Here is a 15305-nt window from a genome sequence, read left to right on the forward strand (position 1 = left end):
ATCCATCGCTATTTTCAATTATCAGTCATTAAAAAAAGATATGATTGATCTAAGAAGCTGTAGTGCTGTACGGCACAATGGAGTGGGTGCACATACTAACTCATACGTGTCGGTGACAAAGGCTGAGATCTTATGATTTAGAAGGTCTGAGAATTCTTTTTTCTATTTTTAGATTTTAAATCTAGAGAACCAAGAAAATTTATTATTTTGACCAACTACATTATAAGAAATATAAAGTATTTTTATTGGTAAACTATTTTTATGAATATTTATTATTCACCCACAAATTATTTTTTTCTGCTATACGTTATTATAAAAAATTCTGTATTAATAAATGAGTGTTTCTAAAGCTGGCCGGTCATACTGATTCCAAAAGTGTAGTTTATTTATTTATCTTGTCCATTCATGTCACAATCAAAAAGGTCAAACAAACAAATGGTGGGTGAAGTAGTCTATATCATGAACCCATCTTTAATTACTGAGTTTTTCGATACTATGGTTATTCCAGAACGGATGTAGAAACCTTCTGAAGATCTATCAGCCTCTTGTACCCCCTGCATTTAGTTCGTGCAAATCCAAGTTTAGTACGTACTTATATTTTCACAATATAATGTAAAATCATTATCTCACATTACAACATATCATGTCATTGTGTTCCATGCTGATATTTCAATGCCTAAAGTCTACTTAGGTGCCTATTGATAAACAACTTTGTTTCTGTCTTCACAAATCTTGTAGAAAGATAAGTATCTACATGTGCAGTGAGGAATGAGTAATGTAAAAGTGTTGGTGAAAATTTTATGGTCGGTAACAGAGAATTTGAAGATTGTTGTGTGCATAAACTTATGAGAATATATCACTATCGCCATTGCCAATAAAGAAAGTTAGGGTATCATTTATTGGTAGCCGGTGCATAACCTAATATTGTGGTCCTAATCAGATACTATTTTAAACGGAAGAGTGGTACCTCTGAGTTTGCAATTATAACGTTCTTTCCAATTCTAGCATTTTTGTCAATAATGCAGTCCCTGCATATGCAAGAAGTGAGGATCAGCACCAAGAGAAAATAAACACTTTATTCGCTTTAAAAAAAAAACTATCAATTTATACAAATTAAAAGTTAATGGCTTTTCAGAATTTTGTTTAAATTAACAATTATATATGTATATATATGAAAATGAGAGCTGGAATTTGTACTTAATCTTTGTATTTTCTCCTATTCCTACGGGAACTTTTCCCTCAGCTAACAATTTTGCCACCTCAGCCTCAGTTTCGAAATAATCAGCACCTAGCATTACTGTATCCTGCATATATAAATGTGTAACAGAAAGCTGTATGAGAACACTAAATACACACATCAAAATATGAGAAAAGAGTATGTGTGTTAATGAACAAGGAATGTATCTATGTATGTATGTACATGCTTAGTTAAAAAGAATTAGTGCACCAACCTTTAAGTGAACATTTGAGTTTATTCTGGATCTGATTCCAACTACGCTATGCTCTATAAAGGAATTGGTCAAGAAGCATCCATGTGATACTATTGAGTCAACAATCTGCATAAGGAATAACAATGTTTTAGTCTAATTAAACAATCGAACACACACTTAAGCCAGTGATATATATGACTTTTGATACTTAGTTATTAAAATACTACCAAGTTAGTATTATTTTTTTTTCTATACTAACCTTGCTATTGTCAATATTTGATGGTGGTAAGTTTCTCCTTGATGTATACATTGGTTTTCCTGCTTCGTAAAAGCTAAACCTGGATGGCTGAATTTACAAATGTAAGGTGACTGATCTTAAATCCTAATCAATGGAAATTAGGAAATGAAGTATTTTTGGTAGGAAACAAAAATATAATTGTAAAAATTCTTACATTTTCGGTGAGGGCTAAATTTGCCTCAAAGAATGACTTGATTGTCCCTATATCCTCCCAATAGTCATTGAAGAGAAAAGCCTGCAAACATATAAGTTATTGCTTTAAGAATTTGTAACATTAGAATAGAGACATGCACATTTTGGCTCTGTCCAATGAAGAGTTGTTTAATCATAGTTACTAGAAAGTTAGGTTCACGGTTGGTTCTGGTATTGGTATGCATTCGTTATTTTCTATGATTGGATTACGAGTATTTATTTGGAGATAATTCAATCAGTTAGGTTCATGGTACATAGATGGAGAAGCAGAGGAACCATGTGTATAATACTTTATTACTAATAGTGAAACCATAAGCAATAATGAATTTCCAGACATACCTTAATGCAAAATTCACTAGCACAAGCAGGAATGACTTCTGATCCAAAGTCATTTGCAGTTGGAAAGCGCCATCTGAATGAAATAAAGTTTGTTAAAATTAATTAGCATGCTATATTTGAAACAAGCAATTTATTGTCATGTTATATGTCATTATTGAACTTCACATTACAAGATATAAGTTAAAATTAGCAGTACCTTAATAGATTAAGAAGTAAGTCCTTCTTGAACACATACACTCCCATGGAAGCAATGTATGGTTTCTTTTCAGCCTCTTCCCGTGAAAGTCCCAAGAGTGTTGTATCTACTTGCTAAATTATGTAGCAGCATTAGAGGGAACCAATATCCTGAAACTTGATATTAACAAGCATGAGTTGTGCTTTTTACCATTGCTTTCAGGTCTTCTCCTTTAGGCTTCTCACTGAATGAAATCACCCTTCCTTTTTTGTCTGTCTTCATTAGACCAAAATCTGAGGCACGGCTACATGAACACACCATAGGATTTTATTATAGTATTTAAAGGGGAAAGAATTATGAATAGACATGACGAAAAGAAAAGCACACAGTTGATTCAACTGCATGGGCAGCAACAAAAGCTCAGTGTTATTATCTTGATAAAATAAAATATGGCCCAATGGTATGTTAACCTATTAGTTTACTACAGAAATGAGACTTTAAAAGTTTAGGCACTTGAGAGCAAACCAAAAAAAGGGGGAGAATCAGTGATCTTCCATAAAAGGATACTGCTATTTTATGATTCTACTTGGGTGTAAACTTGCACAGACTAATTACAATACTTGATTACCTAATTCACTATATATTAGCAAATAAAGATCTTTAACTTAAGGTAAGTTTTCATATTATGAGAAATAACTTCTGTATTCATTCTTTTTTCAAACCCTTAGCCAATTCACTCACTTCTACAGTTGGATTGAGTGGAAGCAGTGTACCTTTATAAAAAGCAAATGTATTGGAGAGGAAACCTACCTTTCATCAACTGGAAGACAAGAAAGTGTGATATCAGCTTTGCTCTCCCGGTGAACCTGAAGTGTACAAAGAATATGAAGTCATTTTAATTCTTTAAAATACAAATTGAATTGGGAGTTGAAATCTTAGATACAATGATGCTGATGATGACTTACTTGAATCAAATCCATGTAGTTCATTCTATACAGGTGATCCCCGGAAAGAATCAATACATCCTCAATGTTCCTTGCTCTTGGATCCTACAACAAATAAACATTGTCATTAATTAAAAAATGGAACTAACAATACTCTGTATACCATATGTCAATAGAACAATATATATAGTACAATACAAAGTTTTATAGTCTCTGTCAACAAGCAAGCAATTAGACTATATGTGTTAAGATTAATACATAAAATAAAGGACATGATATGAAATAGCTTAGCACCTCAAATAGCCAATGGAACTGCCTTACAGCATCAGCAGTACCCTGAAACCAACTTTGACCCTCCTGGCCTGGAACTTGAGTGGCTGCAAGAACCTGAAAACAGAACAAGTGCTCCCTTCATTTGCTAATTAATCTATTAATTTGTTTAAAGAGCATAAGATATTAAACACCCCCTGAGTAAATACACGCAATACAATAGGTGTCTAATTAACTCATCATATACCTCGACATAGCCATCTCCAAAGGTGAGTACTCCACCAGGGCTATAAGAACGTGAAATGTGCCTGTTTAGCGAGCATGAGTTAAATTGAGTCAGAATGTATATCTTGTTGATCCCACTGTTTATGCAGTTGCTCATTGGCACATCAATCAGCCTGTATGCACCTCCAATCGGAACCTATCATCATCATCATAGCAATTATCAACAACATTAACATTATGCATTTTATTAATTCAAGTACGTTTCACTAAAAAAAAATGAAATAAGGGTATGTACTAGAAAATAGAAATGCTGAAAAAGAGAGATATATCTACAGCAGGTTTGGCGCGGCGCTTTGTGAGAGGGAAGAGACGAGTTCCAGCTCCTCCACCAAGTATAATTGCCAAAACTGTCTTCGGGTCCTTGCTCTCGTAATCTAGTTCCTTCAACTGCATTAATTCCCCATTTTATCTCTTAACATAATGTATAGAAATTAAAGCAATCAACCAATATTATGTATGAACTGCTAATTAACACGGTGCATATAATTTAACATTAGCTAGTAAATAGTTATAGCGAGTATCTCAGTGAAGCTTTTTCTCTCTTTTAACCTCAACAAGATTCCAATCTTAACGACATTTTCAACTTTAATTAACAGTTAACAATAACGGGCGAAAGTTTTCTAAATGAACAATTCATGCAAATTAAATGACCTAGGATAGCCTGGAATGACGTTATGATATTCCCTTATTGTAATGGTAATAAGAATTGAAGAAATGATGAAGCTAACCTGAGCCTCCACCTCACTGATAACAGACACGATTTTACCGTTGACCCTGGAAATTTTATTGTTATTATCATCATTATTACAACGACGTCGTGGTTGATGAAGCTCAAGTCGTTTCAGCTTCTTCCCAGCCATGAATTCTCCGTTGGAAAACTTCAAGAAGTCTAGGTTCCTCCTACCACTGGCTCCGGCGGTGGCTCCACGTGACAGAGAAGCAAAGGAAGAGAATGAAATCCGGCCGCTGCCGGAGGCTGCCATTATTGCGTTTTTGGTTGATCGATCACCACTGCTAGAAGGAGAAATTAGGAACTTCAATGATAAATGTGTGTGTAATGCACTAATGCTATTAATATCTTGGATCTTCTTGAATAATTCAAGTCCCTCTTAGAGTGTGTGAAATAGAGAGAATTCAGCCATGCTATCCTAAACGCAATTGCATCCATCTATTCTGTGACATCCAAGCGCGCGCACCTTTCATTTTGATCCAATGACACTTAGGTCCCTATGGAATTGTTCTTGGATAATGGCAAAACGGGTATTGCATTCATCAATTGTCAACTAACACGTGTACGTACCGAAGGCGGGAAAATTGAACAACCTAACAAACTACTAACTAATTTCAGTTACAGCTCGTCCTCGTCATCATGGTGATGCGCGCTACTTTTGTTGAATTTATGACATATAACAGTCATGTGAAATTGTCAACATAATCACCAAATTGGTTATTGGTGAAGAAAAATGAAAAATGAAAAATGAAATAAGAATTGTGACGTGTCATTCTTTCGCATTGGTGACGATACCATATATAATAAGAGGAATGTTAGGGGCAGCAATTTTGGTATTTTGTAATTATCAATTGGCTATTAATAGTATTTTTAATTGTGTGAGATTACATCTAATGGTAAGAGATCACTCACTTTTGTTTTGATGGTTAAGTCTTAAGTGCTGGCCATAAAACACAAAAGTTGCTGGACTTTTTCATATAATAATAAATTAATAATAGTCACGTGCCGTGGGAATACACTCGTTCTAAATTGTGATTTTGTTCACCTTCCCTAATTAAGTTGCAGTAACAACTTGTTAATAAGTCTGAAAATTGAAAAGTATACGATAGGGTCCCCTGGTGCATGTGAGCGGTCACAATTCAGTTCTCAAATTGTCCTTATTTAACCAAGTTGTATAACACTAGAGAACTAATAGAGAATAATTTATTCATGTATAATAATAAATATAAAATTAATTAAACAGCATGCAATGGTGGTGTTGTTCAGAGTGTCGTTTTTTGAAGAGCATGATTGCATGAAAGGAAGTGAGAATGGAATTAACGGTGCAGAATTGTTAGTAGCTGCAAGGGGAGCTGAATTATTGCTGCATGCAGAGCTGATCATCATTTTGGTGGGATCCATGATAACGACATGTCTATAATCAATGAACCCCCTTCTTCATTTCTCACCGTTAATTAATCCGCATTCCTTTTTTCCAAGTCCCAATTTTACTTTGATTATATTATTAATAAAATTTAATTATAAATATAAATTGGAAGTTATTTCTAGTTTTAGATTAAATTTTAGCTCATGAAAAAGATTAATGGGATGTTTAATAGGCTTAGGAGCAGCTTTTAGATGGAAAATGTTTTACATGTGTGTGTTGTTCTTTAGAAGCCGTCGCAGTGACGCCGGTTTTGAAAGTTCAACTAATAGCATTTCCAAAATATTGTTCAATCAATGAAAAAACAATTTAGCAGTAATTTGTCTGCATTTTGAATTTTTCATATACACTGAATATTAGATAATTTATTAATAAATAAGACTATATTTGATTATAGAGATAGGATACTTCTGAGACAGGAACACATAATTTATTAATAAATAAGACTATATTTGATTATAGAGACAGGATACTTCTGAGACAGGAACACAGAGATATAAAATTGTGTTTGACAGGGAAGATATGAATAGAGATAATATATCCAGAGACACTGAATTAGTGTATTTTGTGTTTATCCTGATAAGAAGGACACCAAAACACTAACAAAGGACCCAACTTATTTTTTATTTTTTTTTTAATTATTCTTGTTAATTTGTCATACTTATATTTTTTATTATATTTTTCATCTCAAATTTTTTGAATAAAAAAATAAAAATAAATTAGATTTTCATAATTTGTTCTAGTTTATTACCAAACTGATACAAGAACACAAAAATTTGTGTCTCTGTCAATCAATGTCTTGTCCTATCCTGTTCTTAATGTCTTGTCTTATCCTGTTCTTAGAAACAAACGCAACCTAAGTGACAGAGCGGAATTCTTAAATCACCGGTATATTCAAAATTTTTTAATTCATAAAGCTATTAGTTCAAATAAAAAATATTTTTAATCGATCAAGATTAATCATGAGTTATGAGATGATATATCAAGTGAGATGACATCTTTTTAAAAAAAAAAAATAAGATAAGCAAATACTATTTTCCTTTTGTGCGGATAAACAAATCATTAAAAATTAGATAAAACAAAAATAAAAATTCTAAGAAAATATTAATTGTTACAATATTCAAATTTTAAATATTTTAACTTTCCTAATTCCTATCACATTTTATACCAATATCTTTAGCAAGCAGTTAGGATAATTGTCCATAATATTATTTCAAACTAAGATATACGCTTTCCTTTCGAGTGCTGATTTTTTATTTCAAATTAAATATGTGGTTCAATTATTGAGATACTTCACCAAAGTTTCAGTTAAAAAAAATCTCATAAGATTTTTATCTTTTATTTTTATTTATTTCTTCAGTTAAAGATTTTCCGCGATAATCCAACTATATATATAATAGTGTCCCCTGCTTCCTCTTCATAAACCGTTCTCAGATTCTTCTCTCGTGGTGTTGTTAATTATTCACAGAAACATTTAGTTTAAGATCAGAAAATAATAACAATGATGATGTCTTCAGTGAAGTTAACAGCGTCATCACCTTTCTCTTCTGCTTTCAGAAGCAGAAAGAATAACAAGCTTCCTAATCTCCAAACAAGGTCTCAACTTTCCACATTACCCACCATTCAAATCGCAAAACAAAACTTGGGTCACTCTCCATTCTTCACCCACAAGCCTCTCCACCTATCATCCAGCATTGTGTGCCAGGCCTATGAAGCTGACAGGTCAAGGCCATTGGAGATTGAGATTCCTGATGAAGAGGTTGCTAAGAAGCTCAAGATGGGACTCTACTTTGCTTCATGGTGGTCTCTTAATGTGGTCTTCAACATATATAACAAGAAGGTCCTCAACGTTTTTCCTTATCCATGGCTTACCTCAACTCTCTCCCTGGCTGCTGGCTCCCTCATCATGTTGATTTCGTGGGCCACAAAGGTTGCTGAACCACCTAAAGTCAACTTGGACTTCTGGAAGGCCCTTCTTCCTGTAAGAATATTCTCATTCCTTTGAAACATGTTTCTTGAAATTGTATAAAGTATTAAACCATTCTTTTACCTTAATCCATGACAAAAATAAAAGAGTTGGCCCAAAATATATAAATTCAATATTAATTTTAACTTTTATCATTTTATCTTATTTTTATGTTATCTTCTTATTTTATCTTTTCTTTTATCTTTTATAAATAATACTCAATATATATTTAGTTTTACTTTCATAATTCAATCAATCAAAAAATACATAACAAAGCATTCTTTATCTTTGCGTGCTTTTGATGTACTCTTTTAATTTTATTATTGCAGGTTGCAGTGGCACACACAATTGGGCATGTAGCAGCAACAGTGAGCATGTCAAAAGTTGCTGTTTCATTCACTCACATAATCAAGAGTGGAGAGCCTGCTTTCAGTGTCTTGGTGTCAAGGTTCTTGCTCGGAGAAGCATTCCCTTTGCCGGTTTACCTCTCATTGCTGCCAATCATAGGTGGTTGCGCACTCTCCGCAGTAACGGAGCTCAATTTCAATATGATTGGTAAGACTAAAGTTGAAAGCTTGTCATGAATTGAGTCCTGATTATTAATGTGTGTTTGTTTGATGGTACCTGCAGGGTTTATGGGGGCCATGATATCAAACATGGCATTTGTGTTTAGGAATATATTCTCAAAGAAAGGGATGAAGGGCATGTCTGTTAGCGGAATGAACTACTATGCTTGCCTTTCAATCTTGTCTCTATTGATCCTAACACCTTTCGCCATTGCTGTTGAGGGCCCCAAGCTCTGGGCTGCTGGCTGGCAAAAAGCTCTCTCTCAGATTGGTCCCAACTTTATATGGTAACTAACACTCTTATGTTACTTCTGTTGTTTTCATTGATAGTCCAAACTGTTAGATTGTAATTTAGTCAAAACATGTCAAATCATTAGATAATTTTTAACTATTAATTTTATATAAAGACAATTACGTGTAAGTCTCTGTCTTATTTTGTTCCTATGTAAGATTCTTTGTTTAATTTAAGACTATATGAACCAATTTGTACAACCAAAGTGAATGAACTTTGTTAATTATCATTCAAATGATTTGATTAATTAGCTAACAGGAGAGAGTTGTGAATTTTGATGCAGGTGGGTAGCAGCTCAAAGTGTGTTCTACCACTTGTATAATCAAGTGTCATACATGTCCCTTGATCAAATTTCACCCTTAACATTTAGCATTGGAAACACAATGAAGAGAATCTCTGTGATTGTCTCTTCCATCATTATCTTCCACACGCCAGTTCAGCCCATCAATGCACTTGGTGCTGCCATTGCAATTCTTGGCACCTTCCTCTATTCACAGGTCCAATTCATCCACCATCCTTTGATTTAATTTGCATCCTTATCTTCTTCTTTTTTGTTCTTTTATGTATATACATCAAGTCATCAACTACTGTTTGAGATAAACTAGCTCAAAGTCCATGTCTAGAAACAGTATATTAATCAAATAATGATACATTATTATTTACTATAACAACTGAATTGACTTTGATTTGATCTTAATTAATTTATGCAGGCTAAACAGTGAGGTGCTTCTTTTGAGCATGTTAATGTGACAAGTGAATAATGATGAATGCCGGAGCTGAAATTGTTCATTATTTATTTTAATTAAGAGAGTAAATATAGGAGTTCAATTTGGTTAATTTCTTTGAGGCTATAGTTAATAGTAGTTACTAGTTAGTATTCGAATTTTGATTAGTTTGATCTAGTTGACTATGTAAATGAGCTTTCCTTGTTTTCGTGCTAGTAATAATAATAAGGTTAAGGGTTGATTTTGCTTACGGAAACAATTTAGTGTCAACTCAAACAATATCAAGTAATTATCGATTATTAATGCGTATCATTATTATATAAAGAAAACGAATTAAAGAAAAAGCGAACTAGCTTAAATGGCATAGTATCTCTATACTTACTTAAAGATCGCATATTTCTTATGATCCTGTCTATAAACTTTTGTGACACAAAAATAAGTTGTATATTTGTTTGGAATAAATTATAAAAAATACCCTCTTATTATTAAATTGCTGAGCAAACTTCCTTTAAAATTGTTAATAACAAAAATATTTTTAAAATCGCATATAATTTGATCTGAAAATTTATGAAAATAATCAAAATATCTAAATAACTATTTAGCATAAACCAAAATTTAATCTATAAACTTTTTATCTTTAAAAATATTTTTTTTCATTTACAAAAAATTACACAAAATATTATTTATTATAAAATTACTAAATTTTAATGATCAAAATTGTATTAAAATCTTATTTCTAAAATTCTTTTTGAGAATATAGATTATGGTTGGATATTCTTATCACATTTTAAAATGTTTTAAGAATATTTTTATCGTTAACAAATTAAAAAATATCACTAATTTGATAATTAAAAGTATTTTTTATGATTTCCACTTTTTTTATTTATTTCTTTAAAATGACGTCAACATTAGAAAAAGAATGTGACAAACAGAGAAATTGTTGCATTATAATTGGTCCATTAATAATGGGCTATTATATAGGCCTTGATGTTGGAGTTTTAGGTCACAACTACTAGTCTACCACGCAATTCTTCGCTATTTAACCTCCAATTATTGTTCAGGTCCAAAAAAAAAAAAAACCTCCAATAATTGTTTTAGGAAAAAGAAAAAACACTCCAATAAATCCAGAATAGTTATTTTTTATGGTTCGTTAACGACACATCTTTTGTTATAACTTTAAGGTTTACCCGTTTTAAATTTTTAATGCATGTTTTGTCTTTCCAATTTGCATGATGTTTTTTGAATATTTTATTTAAATTGAATAAACTTGTTAAGTTTATGGTTTCATCATTTCATGAGTTGCACGGTGCATTAAACAATTTAAAATAATGAGAACGGATGAAATGAAGTTTTGACTTTTGAGTGAAAAAGAAAAGATAAACAAAAAAGTTATTTGAAAATAATAAAGATGGCAAAGTATTCTATGGAACTGTCGGAGAGGTCCATTCAATAGAATTGCAAAAAAATTATGCATTCATCTCAATCTATTATTTTATATTTATTTATTTCAACAAAACAAAATTAAATTTAAAAACAAGTCTAAACTTCAAAATCCTCAGTGAGTACCAACCATGACTACCCCAATTTCGAGCGTAACGACTTCCATTCTATACAGCGGCAGTCGATGGCAAGATCACATCAACAAAGATAATCTGCGGTTTGGTTTGGGTGCGAACTATTATACATATATCAAAAAGGAATAATTAGCACTTGTTTTGGTTTTATTTTTTTCTTTTTCTTTGAGAAATTAAGTAGTATAACTAAAAATCTGAAAGGTGTTATGAATTAAATTTGTATAAATCGATCTCCTTGATTGATAGGAACAACAATGGACTGTGAAGCACATTGCTTGTCGTCAGTATGGTAGAACCTGAAATGATACGTATTCAGGGAGTATTTTTGTCATTTTAGAGTTAAAGGACAAAATGGTAATCTCGTAACGTTCAAAGATTTAAATACCAGAAGAATTGTACCATGCCGGTTTTGGACATGAAAAATATCAAGAGTCCGTCTCACGAATAATGGTACTGAAATGACGACAATTCATAAGGCCCATTAATTTAAGGCAGGACAACAAGAAGCCCAATAAAGCGTTTCAAATTCAACAAGAGGCATAATTTATTATTAATCTTTGAATTTTTTAAGCATTTATTTTAATTTCGTTTGCTTTTAGAGTTTGTTGGAAAATTTGATTTACTTATGATTTGCTTAGTATTATATTTAGAGATTTTAAATTTAAATCAAATCTGATCTAATTTAATAAGATAAAATTTTATTTAAATTAGTTATCATATCTTTAGAATTTTAAAATTTAAATCAAATAAGATCAAATCTGATTTAAATTAGTTATCTTATATTAGGAGATTTAAATTAAGTTATCTCATCTTATCTTTTAATTAGTTTGTTAGAAGCCTATTTAAATACCTTTGGTGAACATAACTTTTGATGAATAAATTTTTCAGTTGCTTTATGTAAATTTTTTTAGTGTGATTAAGTGAGGTGAGTTATTTGTTTCGCTTGTTGCATGAAGAAGATTGAAGGGTCTAACAATATGGTGATTTTATATGGTGGTTTCTTCAACTTCATTCCTCTGATCTAGGTTGTCAAGGACAAGTTCTTTGAAAGTCTAATAGGGAATCCCTTCCGATGATAAAAAATTTGAACGAAGGATAAAATGGATAAGAAAAAGATGGATAAAAGACACAATAAAAAACATAAAAAAATAGATAAATATTTTTCTACTAGATCTCTAAGAAACTTTTCTTAGCAACCTAGGTCACCGGAAAGAATTCCATACTAGACCTTCAAATAACTTATCATTGACATCTTAGATCACAGAGATGAAGTTGAAGAAACCACCACACAAAATTACTATAGTGTTGGACCCTTCAATCTTCTTCATGTAACAAGAGAAACAAATAAAAAATGTGCATAAACCAATTAAAAATTTTATTCATCAAAAGTTATGTAAATTGTCTCACCAAATGTGTTTAAATAGGTCCCTAACAAACTAGTTAAAAGATAAAATAAGATAACTTAATTTAAATCTCCTATAGTTAAGATAACTAATTTAAATCAGATTTGATTTTATTGGATTAGATCAGATTTAATTTAAATTTTAAAATCTTAAAAATATTATAACTAATTTAAATCAGATTTGATCTTATTAAATTAGATCAGATTTGATTTAAATTTAAAAGAGTCCTACTAGGAAGACAATGAAATATCTATACAATATGTACAATGGGCTATTTATTTTGCCCAATATGTATTAATAATGTAAATTAAACATTATTATCCCTAATTTCTAGTTGCTTTTTGTGATTTCTACCCCCCAATTTACTCCAAATTCTGTCACATTAACCCTTCATCACCCACCATTATCTACTCTCTAAAAAATTCCATTGTTTGTTCGGCAGAAAAACCCCCTTTCTTCGCTGCATCGCTGTGTGCGCAGCAACATGCGTTCTACCGCTCTGTTTCTGCGTGACGTGTAGCTTCTATTCCTGGCGACCGGAACTGTCGCACTCCGCCTCCTTACGCCAACGCCCTCGCCGGAAGAACCTCCGTCACTCGTCATGCAGCCGAACATCCGTGACTTGCAACTGTCAGCGTCGTCGACATGAGTTGCAGCCCCAAATCCCGCGCTCGCATCATCCCAGCGCTGCTGCCTGACTCTTGTTGAATTACTCGAAGAATAAACATTCATGAAAACTGAGAAAGTGAACATCTAAAATCATACAAAAATGAATATCCAATGTGAACGTGTATAAATCAAAACTAGTAATCATCGTCTACAACTAAGCACCCAAGAATAACCATCCACGTTCACAGGGAAAGTGAACATCCGGCGACAGGAAGAAGGCACAAACCAGTTGTGATGGAGGTGCTGGACGTCCGGGTTGCTGCGGTGCTGCGATCTCGACTCACACAATATGCGCGTCCTCCCTACGTACGGTGGCCTGTGCGGATGACGGCGCCAGTCGGAAGAGTGTCGCCGCGATGTCCGACCGCGACTGGTAACCGTGGCGGCACTGTACCAGTTTTTGCTTCGAAAAGAGAGTGAGAGAAGAGTTTACACCGTATTGAGGGAGGGAGATAATCCTAATTTGATTCTGACGGGAATCATGATTTGATTCAAATTTTAAAGAAAAAACTACTCAAAATTAATTAATTGACATAACTATTCAAAATTAATTAATTGTCATAACTAACAAGAATCATGATTTAATTCAAATTTTAAATTGGAAACTACTCAAAATTGATTAATTGCCTCTAATTTAATTCTAATTTCAATTTAACCCCATTGTACACATTGTATAAAACATACATTGGATTCTCTCCAATGGGAAAAAAACTGGATAGTGTCCAGTGTTTGATCTCACCATTCATTGTTCTCTCTCTTATTAATTTTTGGTCCCACTTATAGAATTAAAGGTGAGAGATCACACTTTATTTTCTCCAGTAAAAAAAATGGAGAGGATCCATTTCCTCCTCATACTTTTCTAATTTAAAATCCTTAAAATTACTATTAAGCAAATCAGAAGTAAATCAAATCTTTTAACAAACTCTAACAGAAGAAAAATTAAAATAAATGTCTAAAAAATTAAAAATTAATAATAAATTATGTCTCCCATTGAATTTAAAAAGTTTTATCGGACTTCTTATCCTGCCTTAGCCCAATAAATCTTATGAATTGTCGTCATTTCAATACCACTTTTCTTGAGACAGACTCTTGATATTCTTGATATCCAAGACTGGCATGGTACAATTATTCTAATATTCAAATCTTTGAACGTGACGAAATTATTATTCTATTCCCTTAACTCTAAAATGACAAAAATGCTCCCTAAAACTAAGTAGTAATTCCAATTCAATCTTCATTAGGGCCTCTTCCTTTCTTCTTCTTTCTTCTTTTTTTTAGTTGTTGTTATTTTACGTATTTGTGACTTGGAGGTTGGAACATGAGAAGGAGGCTTGGCGAAGCTGAGATCCATATAGGGAGGGTCAATTAAGTTGACATATGTACATTTTGCACTTAAAATGCTTGAAAGCAGGTTTTGGTGATTCTGACACTATGCTTAGATCAAATTATTATTCTATGGGACTGATAGCTTCTCAGATGTCATATCTATAGAGTGTTTTGAGGTTTGTGTTTGTTTTACAAATATAAAAGATTTTGTTAAAAATGTATAAATATATTAATAAATTAAGATAAATTTATAAATATTTTTGACAGTTCCATTGAATAGAATTTTATGCATGAATTCCATCAAATACTTTGTCAATAAAGATATATATTGGGAGATTGAAGATTTGATGAAGAGAGAAATTTTTTTTTTGTCATTTTTGGTAGGGGTGGTAACGGGACGGGTAGGGACGGATTTTTGCTCTACCCGACCCGTCCCGCCAAACAAAAACCCGCATTGAACCCGCTTCGCCTCTACCCGTGGATAGTAAAATGTTAAACCCTAACCCGTCCTGTCCTTACCCGCCCCTATAATTATTAAATCTAATAAATAAAATAAAATTTTAAATATTATATAACCATTATTTATATACATAACATAAATTAAAATAAAAATTTAAATATAATATAATATTATTAATCATTTTACTAATTATTTTATATATATTACATATATTATCTATTAAAAATATATATATTTA

The 15305-nt window shown here is 32.2% G+C and overlaps 2 protein-coding genes across 2 annotated transcripts; one reads left to right on the forward strand and one right to left on the reverse strand.

Annotated features, from left to right (window-relative positions):
- Positions 1–364: 364 nt before the first annotated feature.
- LOC112741190 (glucose-1-phosphate adenylyltransferase large subunit 3, chloroplastic/amyloplastic) lies at positions 365–5150 on the reverse strand. The gene is made up of 15 exons (XM_025790063.3): positions 4662–5150; positions 4207–4320; positions 3896–4069; positions 3673–3765; positions 3400–3483; positions 3245–3300; positions 2645–2738; positions 2456–2568; positions 2260–2332; positions 1883–1963; positions 1690–1776; positions 1452–1556; positions 1198–1304; positions 968–1028; positions 365–554 (listed from the first exon to the last, which is right to left on the reverse strand). The coding sequence occupies exons 1-15, from the start codon at positions 4914–4916 to the stop codon at positions 453–455; spliced, it is 1599 nt and encodes a 532-aa protein (XP_025645848.1). The 5' UTR covers positions 4917–5150; the 3' UTR covers positions 365–452.
- A 2333-nt stretch (positions 5151–7483) lies between these two features.
- On the forward strand, positions 7484–9894 carry LOC112741194 (glucose-6-phosphate/phosphate translocator 2, chloroplastic). The gene is made up of 5 exons (XM_025790070.3): positions 7484–8067; positions 8382–8607; positions 8683–8905; positions 9194–9407; positions 9621–9894. The coding sequence occupies exons 1-5, from the start codon at positions 7588–7590 to the stop codon at positions 9630–9632; spliced, it is 1155 nt and encodes a 384-aa protein (XP_025645855.1). The 5' UTR covers positions 7484–7587; the 3' UTR covers positions 9633–9894.
- The last annotated feature ends 5411 nt before the right edge of the window (positions 9895–15305 follow it).

Source organism: Arachis hypogaea, chromosome 14, assembly GCF_003086295.3.
Source record: "Arachis hypogaea cultivar Tifrunner chromosome 14, arahy.Tifrunner.gnm2.J5K5, whole genome shotgun sequence".
Classification (NCBI taxonomy): Eukaryota; Viridiplantae; Streptophyta; class Magnoliopsida; order Fabales; family Fabaceae; genus Arachis; species Arachis hypogaea.